This window comes from Montipora foliosa, chromosome 3 (assembly GCF_036669935.1).
Source record: "Montipora foliosa isolate CH-2021 chromosome 3, ASM3666993v2, whole genome shotgun sequence".
Lineage (NCBI taxonomy): Eukaryota > Metazoa > Cnidaria > Anthozoa > Scleractinia > Acroporidae > Montipora > Montipora foliosa.
In genome coordinates this window covers 15,173,101-15,192,049 of record NC_090871.1, presented here as the reverse complement: position 1 = coordinate 15,192,049, position 18,949 = coordinate 15,173,101, and the positions used below count along the sequence as shown (strand labels likewise).

Below are 18,949 nucleotides of genomic sequence, written 5' to 3'. Positions count from 1 at the left end.
GGAAGCATAAATTAAAGTAGTGCCTGAATGGTTGATGACACAATAATGTTAGAAATTAACTAATGACCCAAATTTTCTAATTATCATGATCAGAATAATTATATCACCAATAATTAACAATTATTGGATGAGGTTGAGCATGTTAGCGATAATTATCAAGGCCAAAGTTTGTGTTATCTGCTGAAGCCGAAGGCTGAAGCGGATAACACAAACTGAGGCCTTAATAATTATCACTAACATGCGAAAACCAAATTCAATAATTGTTTTATTATGCATATTCCTGAGCTGAGCTCCGCCATGACAAAACTGATCAAACTGCTGGTTAGTGTGTTAGGTGACGTCACTTCTGCATGCATAAAACTATTGTCTTTAGGTATGACATCAATTCTACATATATAAAATCTATTGTTTGTAGGTATGACGTAAGAGAAACAGAGCAAGCAAGAATTAGCTGCATGCTTATAGCCAATCAAAATCGAGCTGGTGACACCAATTTATAATAATAATTATTATTGGTATCAGGGAAGTTTGTATTATGCGGGAGACTGTCGAGCCTTACAAAAAAGGCAATTAGGATTTAGGATAAAACCAAATTTAATAGAGTACATAAGCTGTGGACAGGTATCTTTTTGGCATTTACACTGGTTTGCAAAGCATTTATACATTTACTGAGTGCTTGGGCTAACCTCTAGATGTAACAAGTACCTGTACTTCGTGTCTTCCGTCAGAAGTGATACTGCAGGTGGCTCTTCAAAGTGTTTTGAATGATATTCAGCTATTGCGATTTTTACAAGTCTTCTAAACTGCACATGTACTAAATAGCATGCAAGTCAACTTATGTTAAGTGTCACATGAATCACATAAATGTTGCTCAATATTAATGAACCTGTTGTATTCATGAGTGCATCATGGGGCCTGTTAATTTAGATACACCAAGATGCAGGGCTTCTCCCAATGCATACATTTAGTGTCCCTTTAGCAATGTTCAGTGTTAAATTTCAAATTGAATTTTGATGTTTTTTTGTTAGGTGACAGATAAGCTGTCCAAAGAGTTTGCCGAGTTGAGGTCAGTTGGGATATTTTCATGTCTCACACTATTAAAGAATCTTTCAATTTATCACAAAGACACTGACAGTATAAAAGAGATCACCACACGCTCTGCTTTTTTTATGAACACATTTAAGCAACACAAAAATCGAAGGGAACAAGTAGAAGATATTTCCAGAGCAAGAAAAGACAGTGAGGATTGTAAAACAACAGCAGACAACATCTTATTATAAAGTCTAGAAACAATGTCATTAGGGGCTTTGTGTGGCACAATTTAACACAGAGTTCTGTTTGCATCTGTGATTGATATTGCATCTTTGTTAAAGTGCTTAATGCTATTGCATAGCTTTATGGATATAACAATGTCTGTATGTACACTGCTGGATTCCCTTTTACTCTTTTTAGAAAATTGAAGCAACTTTCGTAGCAACCTCAGTAAGGTGACTTTATCAGTTACAAGTAGTTAGAGCCTTCTTCTGAAACGAAATAACTGAATGTGTTGTTTACAGCTTAACGGAAGTGGATAGAATCAAGTCGTTCAAATCCTCACCTTCCACTACCAAGGAACAAAAATCAGGTGTGACAATAGGATCACTGTTTTGTAACATTTGTCTTTGACAAACAATACTATTGTTTGTTTCTCTTGAATTTGTACAGCAGTAAAATCTGTGAACGGAAGTCTAAGTGATCCTCACTTTTATTTGGACAATGTAAGCAATTGTCTCTAATGCACACCTGAAAAATTCACGTAGCTTCAACAGGATTTGAACTCAAGGCTCTACCAACTGAGATATGAAGCCACTCAGTTGGGAGCGGGTCAGTTTGTTTGTTTGGGGCATGTGTTACAACTGTGAAAGGACTCGTAGCTAGAATAGTTGGTAAGAACATTTCACAGGCATTGCAGAGGTCATGAGTTTGATTCCTTTATCTAGAAGCCAGCTGAATTTTTCAGGTGTCTGTAAGAGACACTTTCTAAAATTGTCCAGATGAGTGGGAGGATCTCTTCCCCTTTTCGTCCATAACCTGCGCTTACATACATACAGTAACATACATACTTAATTGACCGCTCCCCATAGGGGCTTCTCAGGGCCAATGAAACACAATCAACGAAACAGCAGAACACAACAATAGACCTTATTCACGATGTCCGCCATGTTGGATTTGCTATTATCATGCAAATTAGCTACACACTTCTGAGGGAGCAAACAACACAAGTTCGAGAGGTTATAACGAACACCTTAGCCACACAGATGATTTGTTTCACGTTCATTGAATGTTTATCACCTAAGTAGTCAAATGGAATGATTACACAAGTTACTTAGACATTTTTTTAGTGAAAAATGAGCAGATAACGAAGTAGAAAGTCAAAATGTCAAAGGCAATCAAAAGATATAAAATTATCATAAAAGGTACTTAATTCTAAATTCCAAAATGTACTTTTAGCAATGTTGTTTCAATATTTCGACTGGCCGATTTTCCGCAATTTGCCTTTTTTCCAATGTTTGCCCCCCAGCATAACACATGGCTAATTTGCATGACAATTTGAAAACCAACATGGCGGCTATCGTGAATAAGGCCTATTACAACTGTTAAGAATCCCAACTGGCCGGAGGCAAACCAGTTGGCTATTTACAAGTGCAGCTAGGAAGTTGAACCAGGGACTGCCAGGAACAAATTCATCTAGTGGTTAAAGCTGGTCTTGAACCCCGGATCTCCGGATCTCAAGGCAAGCGCCCTAACCACTGGGCCACACTGCCTCCTTAAAAATATATACATTGTAAATTAGTATCTTCTCTCTCCTTTCAGAGCCAATTGAAGCATCATCTACGCCTCTAACCACTCGAAGCAGGACGTACAATACCAGAGCAAGCAGCTACAAACAGCCAGCCAAGACAGTTGAAAAGTATGATGATACTTCTTGTTGCATTGATTAGCTTTTAATATTCTGTCTCCCTTTCCCTGACACCTAAGACTAATGAAATTGTACTTTGTTCTCAGCACCAAAACTGGCCACACCTCGTGAACAAGGCTTACCTTGCTTAGGCTCTACCTTAAGGCGTAATCAAGAGGTGTGGCCAGGTTTGGTGCTGAGACCAAAGTACAATTTAATTAGTCTTAGGTGTCAGGGTTGTCATAAAGTGTGGGGAGCTCGGCTGCTATAATTTCCCGTTTTTTTGAGCTGAAAAATGCGATACCGAGACAGGGAAATGCACGACGTCAATAGTCAGGTGTTGAAAGGGGGTAACTGGGATGGGGGAGGGGGGGGGGGGGGGGCTTGTAGATAGATAGATAGACAGACACTTTTTCACTCAACATGTTGCCGAATATAACTTGAGGAACTTTGAGGGTAAACTTGCTCTGCCCAAGCCCAGTACTAATAATCTGAAACGAAGTTTCTTTTATAGTGGGGCCTGTAACTGTTTGTGGAACAATTCGCCCCAACACTTAAAAAATGCTGGCTCTTAGTCTGTTGGGCAGTTCAAACGTACATTGTACTATCAGGCAGGTATCTGACCCATAGGATTTCCAGACCGCAATCATGTAAAACAGTTGTGAAGCGTTTTTACCTTTTTGGCTCAACTGACTATTTTTCATGTTTTAAATAAAGTTTTACTGCAACTACCTCTGCCAACACTACCACTTCCACCACTAATAGTACCACTACCACCACCACCACTACCATCACTAACACTAACTCTACTACCACCACCACCACGTGACCACAACTACTGCCACCACTAACACTACCACCACCTTCACCTCCACTACCACTACCACCACCACCTCCACCTCCACCACAATTACCACCACCACTACTACTACTACACATACCGTAGTATACAATATCTTGTATAAGTTGTGAATTTGTTTGTTAAAGCTGGATTTGTACAAATATACAGTTGCTTGTCATGTCTGTAAGATCAAGCTCATATGTTGATGCTATTTAATTAAACACCTTGTGCTTGTTGCAAGATAGGAATCCCTGTGTTTCTGACAGAAAGAATGGGTGCAACTAAAAGCAGTTACAGATTTCTTTCACTGGTTAATAGTGAGAGACTGATTGATTCATGTATTTCATGTTTGCAGGCTTTTTGTTTACCCTCCACCCCCTCAGCCTGGTGGGATCACAGTAACGTCAGACGACATTCGTTGTCTCGCTGAAGAAGAATTTCTGAATGATGTCATCATCGATTTTTATCTTAAGTAAGTGGAGTAAAGGCAAAATATTACCCCTGCCCCTAACGTAAGTTTTACGCGAGTACTTCAAGAATAGTGTTAGACCAAATCGGCTAACTGAGTGTTGTACCTAATTCAAATCTCCTGGGCCCGGTTGTTCGAAAGCTGGTTAATTTAATCCAGGATTAGCATAAACTTTTGCTTCAAGTTTTTAAATTTTTGGTGAAAGTTTCTTTTGCTTATTTTTGTTTTTCAAGATTGACATCTTTTAATGCAACATTTTGCTGAATATCAGTGTCAAACAACAAGTGGGAGTAGAGAAATAAACTCCTCGGTTAATTTTTAATCTGGAATTAGAGTTATTCGGTTTTTGAACAACCTGGCCCTGGGGTCAAGGTTCTTTGTGTATTGTATTTGCATGATAATGTAGCATTCACATTTAAATGATATGGAAATACCTGGAACAAAACGTTTTATTCCCAAAGGGTTTGAAATGGTTACAACATTGAGTTAGCCCTATTGTCCTCGGCTTTCAAACCTGCAGGATGCCATCAATGGCACACTTTAGATACATTAAAACTTGCTCTGACACAAAAGGCATCGCTATGACGTTCCGGGAAAAACTCCAACGAATCTCCAGTGACTCAAAATCCTGTTCATTGTGCTAAGGTGAAGTGAATATTGATAGCGCCTTGCTCGCTGTGAAAAACGAGAACGAAATCATTGGGAATGGAGCGCATGCAAGTTTCGAAAGTAACCTAGCAAGTTTTTTTCTCATACAGCTTGAACATTTTTCCTCTGATTTCTTCTATGGCAGGTTTGTCTTGTATGAAAAACTTAAACCGGAGGACAGGAAGCGCACACACATTCTGAGCTCATTCTTTTACAAGCGTCTTACGCAGAGGAATAACAGTTTAGACAATCACGGCAGGTTAGTGGAGAAAGTTGATTGTAAATGAGGAAAAACCACACCGCAAATTGGGTGCCTGCCACACCCAACAGATTTTACATTATTGGTTGGCAGCTCCTGAACGGAGATTTCTCCCATGGCTGGCGAATTCTGGCAACCCAGCCATGAACTCCTAAGCCGCAGAAAAGACAAGCACCCTTGAAATGAAAGTTGGGATATCATCGCAGTTACTTGTAGATAAGCAGTCGCAAGCAAGCCTGACACTTTAATCAAGGCTTGATCTCGATTGCTGTTAGCTGTTTTCAGGCTCCCGAATATCGCTTCAATATTTGCGCAATCGGTTCCCGCGGAAACCAGTTCATTTTGCTTATTGGGGGAGAAAAATCTGCGATTGGACCTTAAAAATGAAACGAATATTTCAACACGAGGCAGTGCTTTTTGACATCTACAATGTAAGATGGATTCACTGACAGACTCTTTGATTTTTTTTAGAATGTATGAAGTTTCGTACATGTGTATTTGAACTGCGGAAACGAAATAATATTTCCTGGTAGTCTTCAATAAGTAAAGACGTCCGCTCGCCTACCTAGCCTTGAGACTTGAAGTGGTGATAATGAGGATGATGATTATGACTATTGGTGTTATTTTTATTATCATCATCATCGCCGTGGATTGCGTGATTTTGAATCCCAAACTGCCGAACCCCAAGACTTGAATGTAAGCTATTGGAAATATAATCTCGGTGAACTTTAGACTTTTTTTTTGTACTGCATGAGAAGAGAGTTTTCAGGGACAACGTGTCAAGCCAGAATCGTAGGAGAATAAATAACTTTAAAATTACATCATGCGTGAGATTATTTGTCGCGAGACCCGTTCACGACGTCATTAGAAGCCTAACGGACAGCCAATATGGCGTCTAGTTTCAGTTGACTTGGTAACCCTTGTAATTCCCGAGCAGGAAAATGTTGATTAGAATAAAGAGAGTAGTATCGAAAGTTTTCAAAATTCTGTTGCATTTTGATGTTTATCTTGACGACTACACCTTCTTTTGACTTTTATTTATTTATTTATTTATTTATTTATTTATTTATTTATTTTTATCCTTAGCACTCCAGACAGAATGCATTCGCAAGTGAAAACATGGACCAAGAATGTAGATATATTTGAAAAAGACTTCGTATTTGTGCCAATCAATGAAAAGTATGTTCCACAGATTGAGACTTGCGCTTTCAGTATTTTTGCACTCTTTTTATTGAGTGGTTGCCGATTGAGTATCCCGAGACCAATAGTTCTGTGGCCTATCATAGCAGTCGAAGCAGACAAATGGGCCAATCCTAGCGCGAAGCGTACATAGACAGCCGGAGCTAACCACGGGAAAACGATGTGATTGTGTCATTAATGTGGCGCGAGATTGTAAAGCCAATTACGAAGCGAAGTTTTGCAAAACCAAGCCCCTTTTAACCCTCTATTGGAATTCCTTTAATATTGCTAACAAACTGGCCTCACTGTCTTGTTCCAGTTCGCATTGGTACCTTGCAGTTATTTGTTTTGCTGGACACACCGAAGCCACATACATAAATGAAATCACAGATGAAGATGACGAAACCGGTTCCAAGGTATATTTTGGCCATGAAAGATCATTATATCTAAGAGAGTACATTGTCCTCGTCAGTCATGTTACATTACGGCAGAAACCGTCAAGATCAGTGTAAACTTTTAAGATTCCCTTACAAGGTCCTGAAAGCACTTGAAACTGAAGTGGTCATTATTGTTTACAAAAAACAAAACAATAATGCAAGGTTGGTTTTACGGCTGTGAGGATACATATATTTTATTATTATTTTGTTTTTTAGTATACAAATTATTTGCTGGTTAGATCTCCTAAGATCCGGCACTTGTACTTTGTTCAGCTGGGCCTTGCATAAAAAATTGTCTACATTATTGTATAGCAGTCCCTGACTGTTTTACTGAACGAGATCTACAAATATTAGGGCCTTTAAATTTAACACTTTACATAGTGATAATTGCAAATTTTCTACTGGCACAAACGTACCGCACCGTTTTACCTGAGCTGTAAAAACACTCTTGTGTGGCGGATTCAAAGGTTGCACAACCAACATTGGTCATTGATTCGGTTACTAGAGCGTCCTTGAGTTGTCCTCGAGTCTTCGGCCTTAAAAAGGTTAACATATCCTGGGTAGAAGACGCTTCGTTGCTTTTTGGTGGTAATTTCATTAGTTTTCTTTTAATTTTCTAGGATAAAGACTCGGAAACGGGAACCGACAAGGAATCAGAGAATGACAATGACGGTAGCGAAGAGGAAGACGCCGATCTTGAGTTACCTGCTCTTGCCAAGCTACAGTCAGCATATTCGAAACACAGGAGGAAAAAATCCCTGTCCAAACAGACCATAAAATCACAGTAAGTTCAAAATGTAAACTGAACGATGCTTTACCTTTCGGTCGCGGTAAACATTCTGCACAAGAAACGCACTTGTCCGTACAAAGCCAAAGAGATTGAACTCTTGAAGCAAGTCGTTTTCCGCGGCCATACAGAGAGGAGCTTTCACGATTTCTTTGCTCCGAGGCTGAAACGATCAATTTGATCGCAAGTCTGGAATACTGAACTTAGATCAATTTTGGCTGGTTTTGTTCACTACTTCATGAAGACACCGTTCTCGGCAAACATGTGAAATAAAAAGTGGGGGTCACCGTACTCGTTCAGGAGAAAATAGGGAGCTTAAGCAAAGGCGTTTTTGAGAGACGTACGTCAACCGAAAGTGAAGCGTTTTCCTTTTCAAACTGCCTTGACGCCACCACATTTGTACTGCTCAGCGTCTTTAGTGTTATAGAGACGATTCCCTGGAGGATTTGGGCGAAACCACTACCGAAGATTGTGAAACGTCCACTTCCGGTTGACGCACGTCGTTCAAAAACGCCTTTGCTTAAGCTCCCTGTTAGCCATTCCCTGATGGATTAAGCTTGGGGTCTACGTTAATCCGTAGCAGAACAAAAATCAAGTAGTCTTTTTTTTTTTTCATGTGAGGGGAAAGAGGATTACCTGGAGAAGAACATTTCTAAACAAAAAAGAGAACCAACACACCGCCCAACCCAATGATGGCGCCGAGCGCATTTTGCCAGTAGTCGTATCAATAAAGATGATGATGATGATGATGATGATTATTATTATTATTATCATCATCGTTATTAGCATTAGGGCGAGTTTCAATCGAGTGTCGTAAAACTAAGACCAAAGTAATCACTTTGGCCAATCAAAAAGGACGGAGAAAATCCAGTAAACCAATCAAAACTCGAAGTAATTACACGCAGCCCACACAAAACGCGGGAAAATGTGCACGCGCGAGCCACGATTGGTTTTGGTTTTGGTTTCACTTCTGATTGGTTGAAAAAGTGGCGCGAGAACTTTGAACCAATCACTGAGTGAAGTAATGCAAAACCAAAGCAATTCACTAATTACTTTCGACATTTAATTGAAAACCGTTGTATCATAGAGCGGTTTTCAAATGAGTGTCGTAAAACCAAAACCAAAGTAATTACTTTGGCCAATCAAAAAGGACGGAGACAATCCAGTAAACCAATCAAAACTCGAAGTAATTACACGTAGTCGACACAAAGGGCGGGAAAATGTGCACGCGCGAACCACGATTGGTTTTGGTTTCACCTCTGATTGGTTGAAAAAGTGGTGCGAAAACTTTGAACCAATCACTGAGTGAAGTAATCATAAACCAAAGTAATTATCTAATTACTTTCGACTCTCAATTGAAAACTACTCTAACCACCATCAGCATCAGACATCGTTATGTCAGACAGTCAAAGTGCTGGAAAGCGAGTCCTGTCGCCACTTCATCAAACCTGCTTCCACCTTTTGAGTGAATCTCAAAATTAATTCTAAAAAACCGAAACATTTTACACTCCTCTCTTATGATGCGCTATGCCTGCTGTTTCTGTGCTTGATCATGTTTGAAAAGACTTCAGAGACGAAGTTTTGTTTCAGGTTAAGACCAGTACTCGTTAGTAACATCAGTGTTTTTTTCATCTACAGGCCATGCATTTTGGTGTTCGACTCCCTGGGGGGACAGCGAGCAAGGTGTATGTTTAATCTCCGAAAGTAAGTGAAAATTGGGATAAAATGTGGGTTCTTTCTATTTGTGTCTTAATGGTTTTTTTTTGTTTCTTTATTGCCAGTTACCTCCAGGTCGAATGGAAGGTACGGCGGAAGGAGTCTGAGCCCAGAGAATTTACGAAAGACAACATAAAAGGCAGTCACCCTAAGGTTGGTTGTGTCGATATAAGGGAATCTTTGTTTACTTTTTTTTTCTCATCAGCACAAGGCTATCGTTTCCTAATCAGTCAACCAAGAATAAAGTAATGAATATTGAAATTGCATTGCATTGCATTATGATACCAGATAATCTCTGAGCAACGAAAAATCGGAATTTTGCAAAAAATGTATGGGATCAGTTTTTGGTGGCTTTTGACTGGCTCGTTATCAAAGTTGAAGGCTTAGAGGGGCACTGTCATACTAAATTTACTGTTTTTATGTCAACACTGGGTAAAAATCTAAATTAGTACCAACTCTAGCTCATACGTTAAACATTCCTGACAACTCACTGAGATGATACGAAATATAATATGGCACAAAGAGCTATTCGTATTTAACTTTTCGCGACTTTCAGAGAACAACGTCTCCAAACTTGAAAAAACTGGCCAATTTTTTCACGTTTCAAGGCTCCATCCTTGGCTGCAAACAACAAAAAAAAAAGCTTCAGTGCACTTCAGTGGCCATTGGCAACAAAACTACAGCATTAGTTTTTGTATTTTTTGGTCTTCATTGATGCAAAGACGTCCTTTATTGTTTTGAATTTGGACTAAAATAGCGTGACACTGCCCCTTTAAGATTGGAGATTTAAATACGTTTCTGTTTCTGTGAGCTCCTTTTTTAATGAAACAAAGAATTGTAGACAATGACGTCAGCAAAGATTCCCTTACAGGTGATGGTTAATTAAAAAAAGCCGAGGTTACGATATTTTGAGCAACTTTTTTAAAGTCGCCCGCAAACAAGGAAACAATGTTGCGGAAGCAAATGTTTCCCCGTTTGTGGCTCTAGGAAACATTTGTTGCCGAAGCAAAAATGTTTCTGAATTGTTCAAAAACGTTTTGCTTCGGTAAATGTTTCGTCGTTTACGCGCCGAGGGAACATTTCGGGAAACAATGTTTCCTCGTTTGCGGGCGCCATAAGACTCAAGAGTGGTCATGTGAAACTCCTTCATCAGTAAAATAATCATTACATGATTACTAAAGAGATGGTTGCAGCAGGGAAATGGCCATTATCCAGATGATTGTAACAAACTTGAAATCCATCGGGTCGACTGTTTCCTTGGAAGCCCACATTCAATCCGTTCTATTTTGAACCAATCTCGTACCCAGTCCTCGGGCTTTTTGGTCAGCGGGTGAGCGCCTTGAGAAACGTGGGGTTCCGGTCTTATTGCGCATGCTTGAGTTTGAATGGAAACAGAAAACAGTAAACAGTAAGAAATAAACGATTGACTCAAAATGGCGGATTGAAAGTGTTTGAGAAACAAAAACTTGAGCCTTGCACACCATAAAAGAAAATGGTTTCTTTTCAAGGAGAAATATTCATTAGCTTGTTGTAAGAGCGAGTGAAAGCTTTCGGTAAGTGTATTTTTACTGAGTGTTCAGCGTGTATTCCGTCGTGCAGAATACCATCGCACAAGTAACACGATCAACAATTTTTTTGCGGAAACCACATCAATGTCCTCTTCTACTACATTTTTATGTTTCCGTACTTCTGAATGACTTCGACAAGACCTTCCACGGATTTCTCGACAACGAGACTGGTGTACTTTCTAGTGTTGACAGTTGGCCTTGTAGATGGTTTTCACCTGACGTCACAGCAGCCATGTTGGTGCACAGAACAAAAGAGAAAAACGTCTTTTGGGAATTTGACTTTATTATAACGCAAAACATGAGCCATAATTTGCTATAGTTTTGCGCACCGACATGGCCGTCTCATCACGTGATTGAAAACCATCTATTCGCATCATTTCTTTTTTCCCCGCTATCTATAGGTGCCCCAGCAAGATAACTTTTGTGATTGTGGTGTGTACGTGCTACAATACATGGAAAGTTTTTTCAAGGTAAGTTAGCCAGCAAACAGAAGAATATATGCATGCTCTTCGGGCAAACGTCTTCAAGAATACAGGCCTAGAACATGATGTAGCCGATTACGCGTGAATCGTTGTATAGCCAAAGCAAAGGGAAAAATCGCGTGCTATGTTGTCATCGAATCAGTAATTCGTCAACCAATACACCTTATTCCAAAATGGCCGCCATTTAGACATTCTTTGGTTTTTATTGAAATTAGACATTGACGCCTCGTTCAAGGCAAAATATTGTTTTGAACTTTCTGCTCAAGAACGAGGCATCAAGGGCTAATTTGAATAAAAAGAAAAGAATATTTAAATGACGGCCATTTTGGAATAAGGTCTATTTGCGCGCATTTTTCCTAGATTTGAGTCTGCAGCATCTATTTTATTTGACACTTTGATTTAAAACCAGGAAGTTTAAATGCCCGGGCAAACATCTTCAACATCCGTCCGATTTTGTTGAACGATGCTGACTGCTGTGGTGTGCAAACTGTTTCAACACATCATCAACATTTGATTCAACAAAGCCCCACGAGAGGCCTGGTAGAGGATACGGACTTGTTACTATGGATACGGACATGAACAGAACATTGAGAGACCGATTAGTGCGCACGCGCATACCCAACAATATCGAAAGAGGGGGGGGAGGTATTTTCATTCAACACTCGCGATAACAAACGAAATGTTGAATGGTTGTTGAAGCAAAGTATAAACGCTTTTAAACTCGTGCAACATCGATTCAACTTCGATTCAGCATGTTTCAACACGGTTGAAAGGGGCGGGGGGGGGGGGGGGGGGGGAGGGGGCAAACGGTTTTGCATGAGTACAACAAAATCGAACGGATGCCGGGCCTTAAGGACGGTGCCTACTAATTCAAGGGTATTTTTGCTGCGGTTTATGATTATGCAGCAAATGTAGATCTTAACAAGTGTTATTGAAATGGACGTAAAGATAGCAGAGTAACAATAATTCTCAAAAGAGAAACGACAGTTTTCAATTTACAATACATGTTTCGACATACTCATGTCATCTTCAGTTGCAAATGAGCTTTTTTAACGGTTCTACACTTGAATTTATATTAAGGTACGTTACAAAATTACGGGGCAGAACTTGCGTACAATTTGAATATGAAGTATGAAATGCGCAGGAAACAAAAATAGCGCACATAGCAATAAAATAAAAGACAAAAGAACAGCGTAATTAATTTTGGGTTTTTGAAATCCAAAAAGAAAATTGGGGCTAACCACGCATTTTTCAAAGATAATTGATGAATAATATTTGTAAAGAGCTGTAAAATACAAAGCAATATATGGCGTTCTTTCCCGAATTGAAGCTTAATTATCTCTCAAAAATGCATGGTTACCCCCAATTTTCTTTTTGGATACCAAGAGTACTTACTAAGATCTACTTTCTCTGGATAGTTTTAAATCGCGCAAAAATATCACTGTATTGGTAAGCATCACCGGTAGGAAACCCAAGTATCTCGAGATGCGCAGAACGTATGCGCAATAACAATAATAGGCACCGTCCTTAAGCAAAATGGAGTTTAAGAAACCACGACGGCTAAGGCGATGAAAATGGCACCTCAAAATCTAAGTTTGAGCTTGTCTAAGTATTTCACGGCTATTCCATCTCGTTTATGGTGTACATTATGTGCGAAGTATCCTATAAATGGATTGGTACGGACGGATTTGAAGTAAAGAAAGAGAATGAAAGATTTGCTGCGGTATGCCCACGTTGTCGTCGAGACCTCAAAGTGCTACTATGACCAAAAAATCAGTTCTTATTTTACTTTGGATTTCAAGACTATGTTAATTAACTAAGCACTAAGTGACCCAATTTCAAAAAGACACTTGTTTACTTTAACTGGAATTTTCCTCTTTAAGGGTACGCCATTACTAACTTTAAAATCTTGAGAGAGCTGGATAGAGGAGAAAATGACGTCAAAGACTCGCTATTTTAAGAATGCAATGCGTGTGTACGCGGCTGAATTAATATGAACCACGGGAGTTGCGGGATTTCAGACTTTTCAACTCTCGTTTTGCATATATAGTAAGCTGCATTCACGTGCTGCGATTTTAAGCCAGGAAGTAAATTACGCTACTTTTTCCTGGATCCAATCCTCTGATGTTCAATCGGTCAGTTTTGAACGTGAGTAATGGCGGACCGTGAAATCCAAAACTTACACTCAAAGTAAACAACCTTTGGATAAAAGTCAAAACTCAGACTTTTGCCAGTCAGTTGTGAAGCAAACACACATTCAAAATCTGAAGAAAAAAGGAAGTGATTTTATTTTTTTCTTTAACCAGAGTAGAACTTTAAAATTGGCCATTTCAAGTTGTTGTTTTGACGAGTACGGGAGAGAAGCTTACAAAAATGCGTGCAGTACGATCATCTTTCCTCTTAACCAATAATACCAATGCTTTATGGCGTTGTCGTGTCTTAAACTCCTTAAGACCGCAACGACAACGCCACAAAGCAAGAATATGATTGGTTAAAAAAGGAAAAATACTCGTTCTCCACGTGCAGCACGAATGTCCGTGCATTTCCTCGGCGCGCAAACGAGGAAACATTTGCTGAGGAAGCAAAATGTTTCTGAACAAATTCAGAAACATTTTTGCTTCCCGGAAAGCATGTTTTGTTTCCGCAACAGATGTTTCTTGTGGCCGCAAACGGGGAAGCATTTTCTTCCGCAACAATGTTTCCGCACCATTATTTCCTCGTATGCGGGCGCCTTTAGGTTTTGATGACAACATGAGCACATAACAGTGAACCTTTCATTTTTTTATTCTTACTCTAAAACCGTTCGCACTCATCCAGTCACCCACCCTGGTCGGAGTTTTTCTCTGTCCTTGTGTGGGCCCATTTCCATGAGTAGGGCTAACGCTCAGATGGCTCATATGGGGTAGAAACCTAGCACTTCACATTACACTCAAATCAGTTAAGTCCAGTCACAGGACAGTTCGCCCGCATTGTACAAGGTGAACAAGGCGGAATGATCGCGAAACACTTGTGATAGCGCTAAGTTATAATTTAGAGTGACGTTTTCGTTCACGTTGCCGTTCCCTACGGATGAAACTAAGCCGCGCTTCCAGTAAACGAGGAAGACTAAAAGATTAAAAGAAAGTTGGAAAGATCATTGTAGTTAGTTGAGAAACTTATTAAAGCAGAAATTCCAAGCTTGAACGGGATTCGAACCCATGACCGCGCGATTGCGCTGCACGAGCTACTGATCAAGACATCTAAGAACTGGGGCCCGTTTCTCGAAAGTCCCGAAACTTTACGGGCCATTTTCGGGTGTCACAATTCCTTTTGTATCTCAAGAACGGAGAGGATTTAAGTCGTCAAATTACACAGTTATTTTTCTTTTTGTTACCTTAAAAACATGTTAAAAGGTCGGCTTTCCAAAACAAGCGGTTGGCAGTCACAAATGTCTTTCCGGGGGCCCGTTTCTCGAAAGTCCCGAAACTTTACGGGCCATTTTCGGGTGTCACAATTCCCTTTGTATCTCAATAACGGAGAGGATTTAAGTCGTCAAACTTTACAGTTATTTTTCTTTTTGTTACCTTGCAAACACTTTAAAAGATCGGCTCTCCGAAGTAAGCGGTTAGCAGTTTCACAAATGGCTTTTCGGGCCCGAAAAGTTTTCGGGACTTTCGAGAAATGGGCCCCGGGCCCGAAAAGTTTTTCAGGACTTTCGAAAAACGGGCCACTGGTCAATTGCGAATTCAAGTTTATCCCCAACGCGGTGATCAAAATGTTTTTTTCCGCAGTTTTCATATGCTCTAAAAAAATCGAAAAGTATGTTAGCAAGAGTGATAATGGCTTGGGTGGGCTTCCCTACACAGTCACAAATGAGTCTATTTTTAGAATACCCGTTCCCGCGAAAATCAGTCGTCATGTCCCTGAAAAAACATGGCAGAAGCAGTCACGCATGACATGACTTCTTCTGATTGGTTAAAATTGGCGTCCCTTTCTTTGTTTTAGCGTTTAAAGTGTATCTAAATAAGTCCATTTGTGGCTGTGCTGGGGCAAGACCGCAAACTAATAGAGAACCACTCTTATCTTATTCACTCTTGATGGATGTCAAAAAAACACTACCGTTTCTTGATATATTGTTTTCATTTTTAGGATCCAATCACAGATTTTTCTCTTCCCATAAAGAAAATAGACTGGTTTTCCCGGGAAACGATTGCGCAAAAGCGAAGCGATATTCGGGAGCTCATTTTCAACCTGAAAGCAGCTCACCGCAATGACAATCATGAATGATTGAAGTCTTCCCGTACCAGCCCACCTGGGCCGCGTCAGTTGAGCGTAACTTGGCCGCCAGAGATTTTGACCAAGGTGGAGTGAGAAATTGAACCATAACGTTTCTGCTGCCCGTAATGGGCCTTTGCAACCTTATTAGGTTTGTCTGTTTTCTTTGCAATAGCTTAACTCAAAAGTGCGGAATAAATTTCTTGTGGATGTGTAATCATTAATTTTACACGCAAGGGACTCAAAACAACCCTAACTGCAAAAAGGGAAAAAAAGAAACTTCTAATTTTTAGCATCCTCGTGGCCATTTTGGCAAGTTTGCTTTTTTTGTCTAGTGCATCTGTTTAGAAGAGGATAATTTCTTGTTCCGTCTCAGAGGAAAAAGCGATCATCAACCTTGTTTTAGTTTGGAGACCTAAACTCTCCACAACCAAAGAAAGGAGTTGTGTAAATCTCAAAATTGTAATTTTCTCCTCTAACTTAGCAGTCTTTTCATTCTTCACCGTTAAGGTCGTCCCTTTTTTCTCCGTTTACCGTCGAATGCGTTTCCTAATTTTGGGCCAGCCGGTCGGTCGCAGGGAAAACAGCAACAGGATTTACAAAAATCGAAAGAATTCTAAAATACCATTTTCAAGCTGCATAAACAGTCGAATCACAGTGGACAGAAACGAGAAGAAAGTTAGGGCAGGGTCGCACGAGGCAGAAAAATTGTCACGAACTTTCAATTTCCGAAAAAAAAAAGGAAAACGCAATTTTCTGTTCGATATCCTGGCAAAAAAAATCGGCCTGCTCAGAGGCAAGACACTGGTTCCTCCTCCTCTTAATGAACGAATGAATGAACGAGTCTTGATTGAAATGTACCTACTTACATCACAAGTGTAAGTTAACAATAATAAACTGAAAGTTATAGCTATATCAAAGTCATATAAATTGAAAGAGACATCTATTTATATATGAGCGTTTAAAGCGTTCTGTTCTGACTCGTGGTAAAATGTAGTTGTGTCCATGGTTGCGCAACTTCGGATTCCTCTGCATCGGTAGCAGGTTATGCAGGCAGTGGTCAGTGTCGATCGTTCCATAGCTTCAAATCCCGCTTCCTAATAGCCCATTTCCGAGTTGCTGCATGTCTCAGTTTCAAAACGAGTCCTGGCGCACAACCATTCAAATGTAAATGAGTTGCGTATTCTTATGCAAATCAAACTCATTTTCCTTTCATTTCCCTTGAGCACCAAGACTCACTTCGAAACCGAGCCGCAAACAGCAACTCGGAAATGGCCCATTACGCCTGCAAAGGGAGTGTAGTCTGTGGTGTAGCCTGATTTAAAGGCTCGTTTGCATAATTTATCAATACGGCTGATGTACTTGGATTCAAAAGCACAGCCCCACACCTCGATACCGTATTAAAAAATAGACATGATCATACTGCCAAATGGGGGAGTTACTTCGGCAATACAGTAAAGTACAGAAAGCACCCGCATATAAGAACAAGTGGATTAAAAACATCAGGCTGAAATTTGGTCAATAAAGCACCATATAAATAAGAACAAATTCAGGCTGATAAATAAAACATGTTCTTAATATAAAGGAAAAGGGTATTAGGATAAGGAAACAATTCAGTACAGTAACTTACATCAAAGTACTCTGGTGTTCAGGACCATTACAAACTATAAAATCTATTACAAAACAGCATTATATGTTAATTTAACCTCCAGTAATATATAGTTTAAAGTATTTCTGAAACCAATTTTAAGAACATTTTAAGAACACTTTCAGGCTTATTTCTCACTAAGCACACTTCAAATAAGAACACGATCAGCATTAAGCCTGAAAAACGTCTTCTTATATGCGGGTGTTTACTGTACCCGTGATATTTGCAGACAGGTAGGATTTACAATCTTGAGCTAGCTTTCTTTAACATAGAGTCAATGTGTGCGTCCTAATTGCAAAGGTCTTCTCTGAAGGTTACACATACAATTTTGAGCTGGGGCTTTCCTCTGTGGCTGAAATTTGTTCAGGTGGGATTTTACTGAAGTTTGGTAGAGTTTGACAAAAATCTGTGAGGTTCTCGCGCGTCCGTCGGCTACACTCGTCCAAGCTTTTAGCTTGACCGTTTTGTTTGCAAAGAAACTATTAAAGTCTGCCAGTGCGACCGGGCCCTTAGTGTTTACGTTATTTCCTCCCACCCCTCTCTTGTGGAAGACAGAGAGAGAGAGAGCACGTCGCAATGGATTTCGGCTTAAAAGTCAAAAAAATGTGTTATTAAGTCATTACCAACCTGGTATCTTTGTTTTTTTGAAAACTAAAAAATATGGGTAGGTCGAACACGATTGTAAACATTGAAAAAAAAAATGGACGGCCTTAAGGCGGAATTACAGTGATTACACTCCAGATGTGAAGAAAACGATTGATGTTATCGTGTTGAACAAAGCCCCTTCAGCCAGGAAAAACAGTTTTGTTGATTTTCCATCATGCAAATTAAATGAGGAATGTGATAGCATCATCAGTTATTTCCGCCCTTTGGTTTTTATCAAAAAAATAAAAAACACTTCTGAAAATATGGGGGTGTTGCTATTCAAATTGAACACGTTTTCTAGAAAGACGGACGAGCTTTGTTATGTAGGCATGGCAACTTTTTTTTAGCCCTACCCTAGAGTCCATACTTTTGGTATCCTCGTTAATTCTACAGAAACTGAATGATATTCACTTAAAACGACAGCGAAATTTCTTTCCGGAAACAAAACTGTTGCGATAGCAACTTCAAATCCACTTTGTCTCTGGTCCGATCTATATGACGGGAGCTATCACTATTTACAATACTGATTTCTACATGCGATTAAAAGATGATAATTAAGAAGACGATACACCCAGCATTCTTTATTTTGAGAGGTCTTCTGGGTTAACTATTCATCTCTACACAACGAGTCTTGTCACGTCTGTTTACTGAAAAATTTTATATTGTAGATATTTATGAGACTCGATGTTGGTTAAGCATGGTTGCTCATGCCGAAGTAAATAAACTGGAAACTATATCGTCTATCTGTATTGATGACCCCAAGTAATTCTAGGGAATAAACCCCATTTGCTATTTTAAGATATTCCAACCGGCGCAATGAGCCGTTCGAAGCAGATACTGCGCAATTCTTCAAGTTCTGGTTTACCACGAGATTAGAATAGAAACGTTGAACAAGTTACTACTTGCTGAAACGTCTGAGTGAGTTTGACAATTATCTTTCAGAATAACAACGCGGGCTCTAAATATAAACTGAAGAAAACGTGGCAACATTAAATATTCGAAGGAAGTGCTGACACGTTTGGAGCTCAAGACCGACATTTTTAAACGAACGTTTGAACGTCATTACCGAGTTTTGTAA

General features: G+C 39.6%; 1 protein-coding gene across 1 annotated transcript in view; it reads left to right on the top strand.

Moving 5' to 3' along the window:
- Positions 1-18,634, top strand: part of LOC137996888 (sentrin-specific protease 7-like) — a 38,179-nt gene extending 19,545 nt beyond the window's left edge. Inside the window, exons 15-26 of the mRNA XM_068842522.1 lie at positions 1,029-1,066; positions 1,557-1,624; positions 2,854-2,950; positions 4,135-4,251; positions 5,042-5,155; positions 6,242-6,334; positions 6,654-6,750; positions 7,392-7,555; positions 9,197-9,262; positions 9,340-9,427; positions 11,244-11,312; positions 15,453-18,634. Of these exons, the coding sequence (XP_068698623.1) occupies positions 1,029-1,066; positions 1,557-1,624; positions 2,854-2,950; positions 4,135-4,251; positions 5,042-5,155; positions 6,242-6,334; positions 6,654-6,750; positions 7,392-7,555; positions 9,197-9,262; positions 9,340-9,427; positions 11,244-11,312; positions 15,453-15,590 (1,149 nt within the window). The 3' untranslated portion in view covers positions 15,591-18,634. The remainder of the gene's footprint in view (positions 1-1,028; positions 1,067-1,556; positions 1,625-2,853; positions 2,951-4,134; positions 4,252-5,041; positions 5,156-6,241; positions 6,335-6,653; positions 6,751-7,391; positions 7,556-9,196; positions 9,263-9,339; positions 9,428-11,243; positions 11,313-15,452) is intronic.
- The last annotated feature ends 315 nt before the right edge of the window (positions 18,635-18,949 follow it).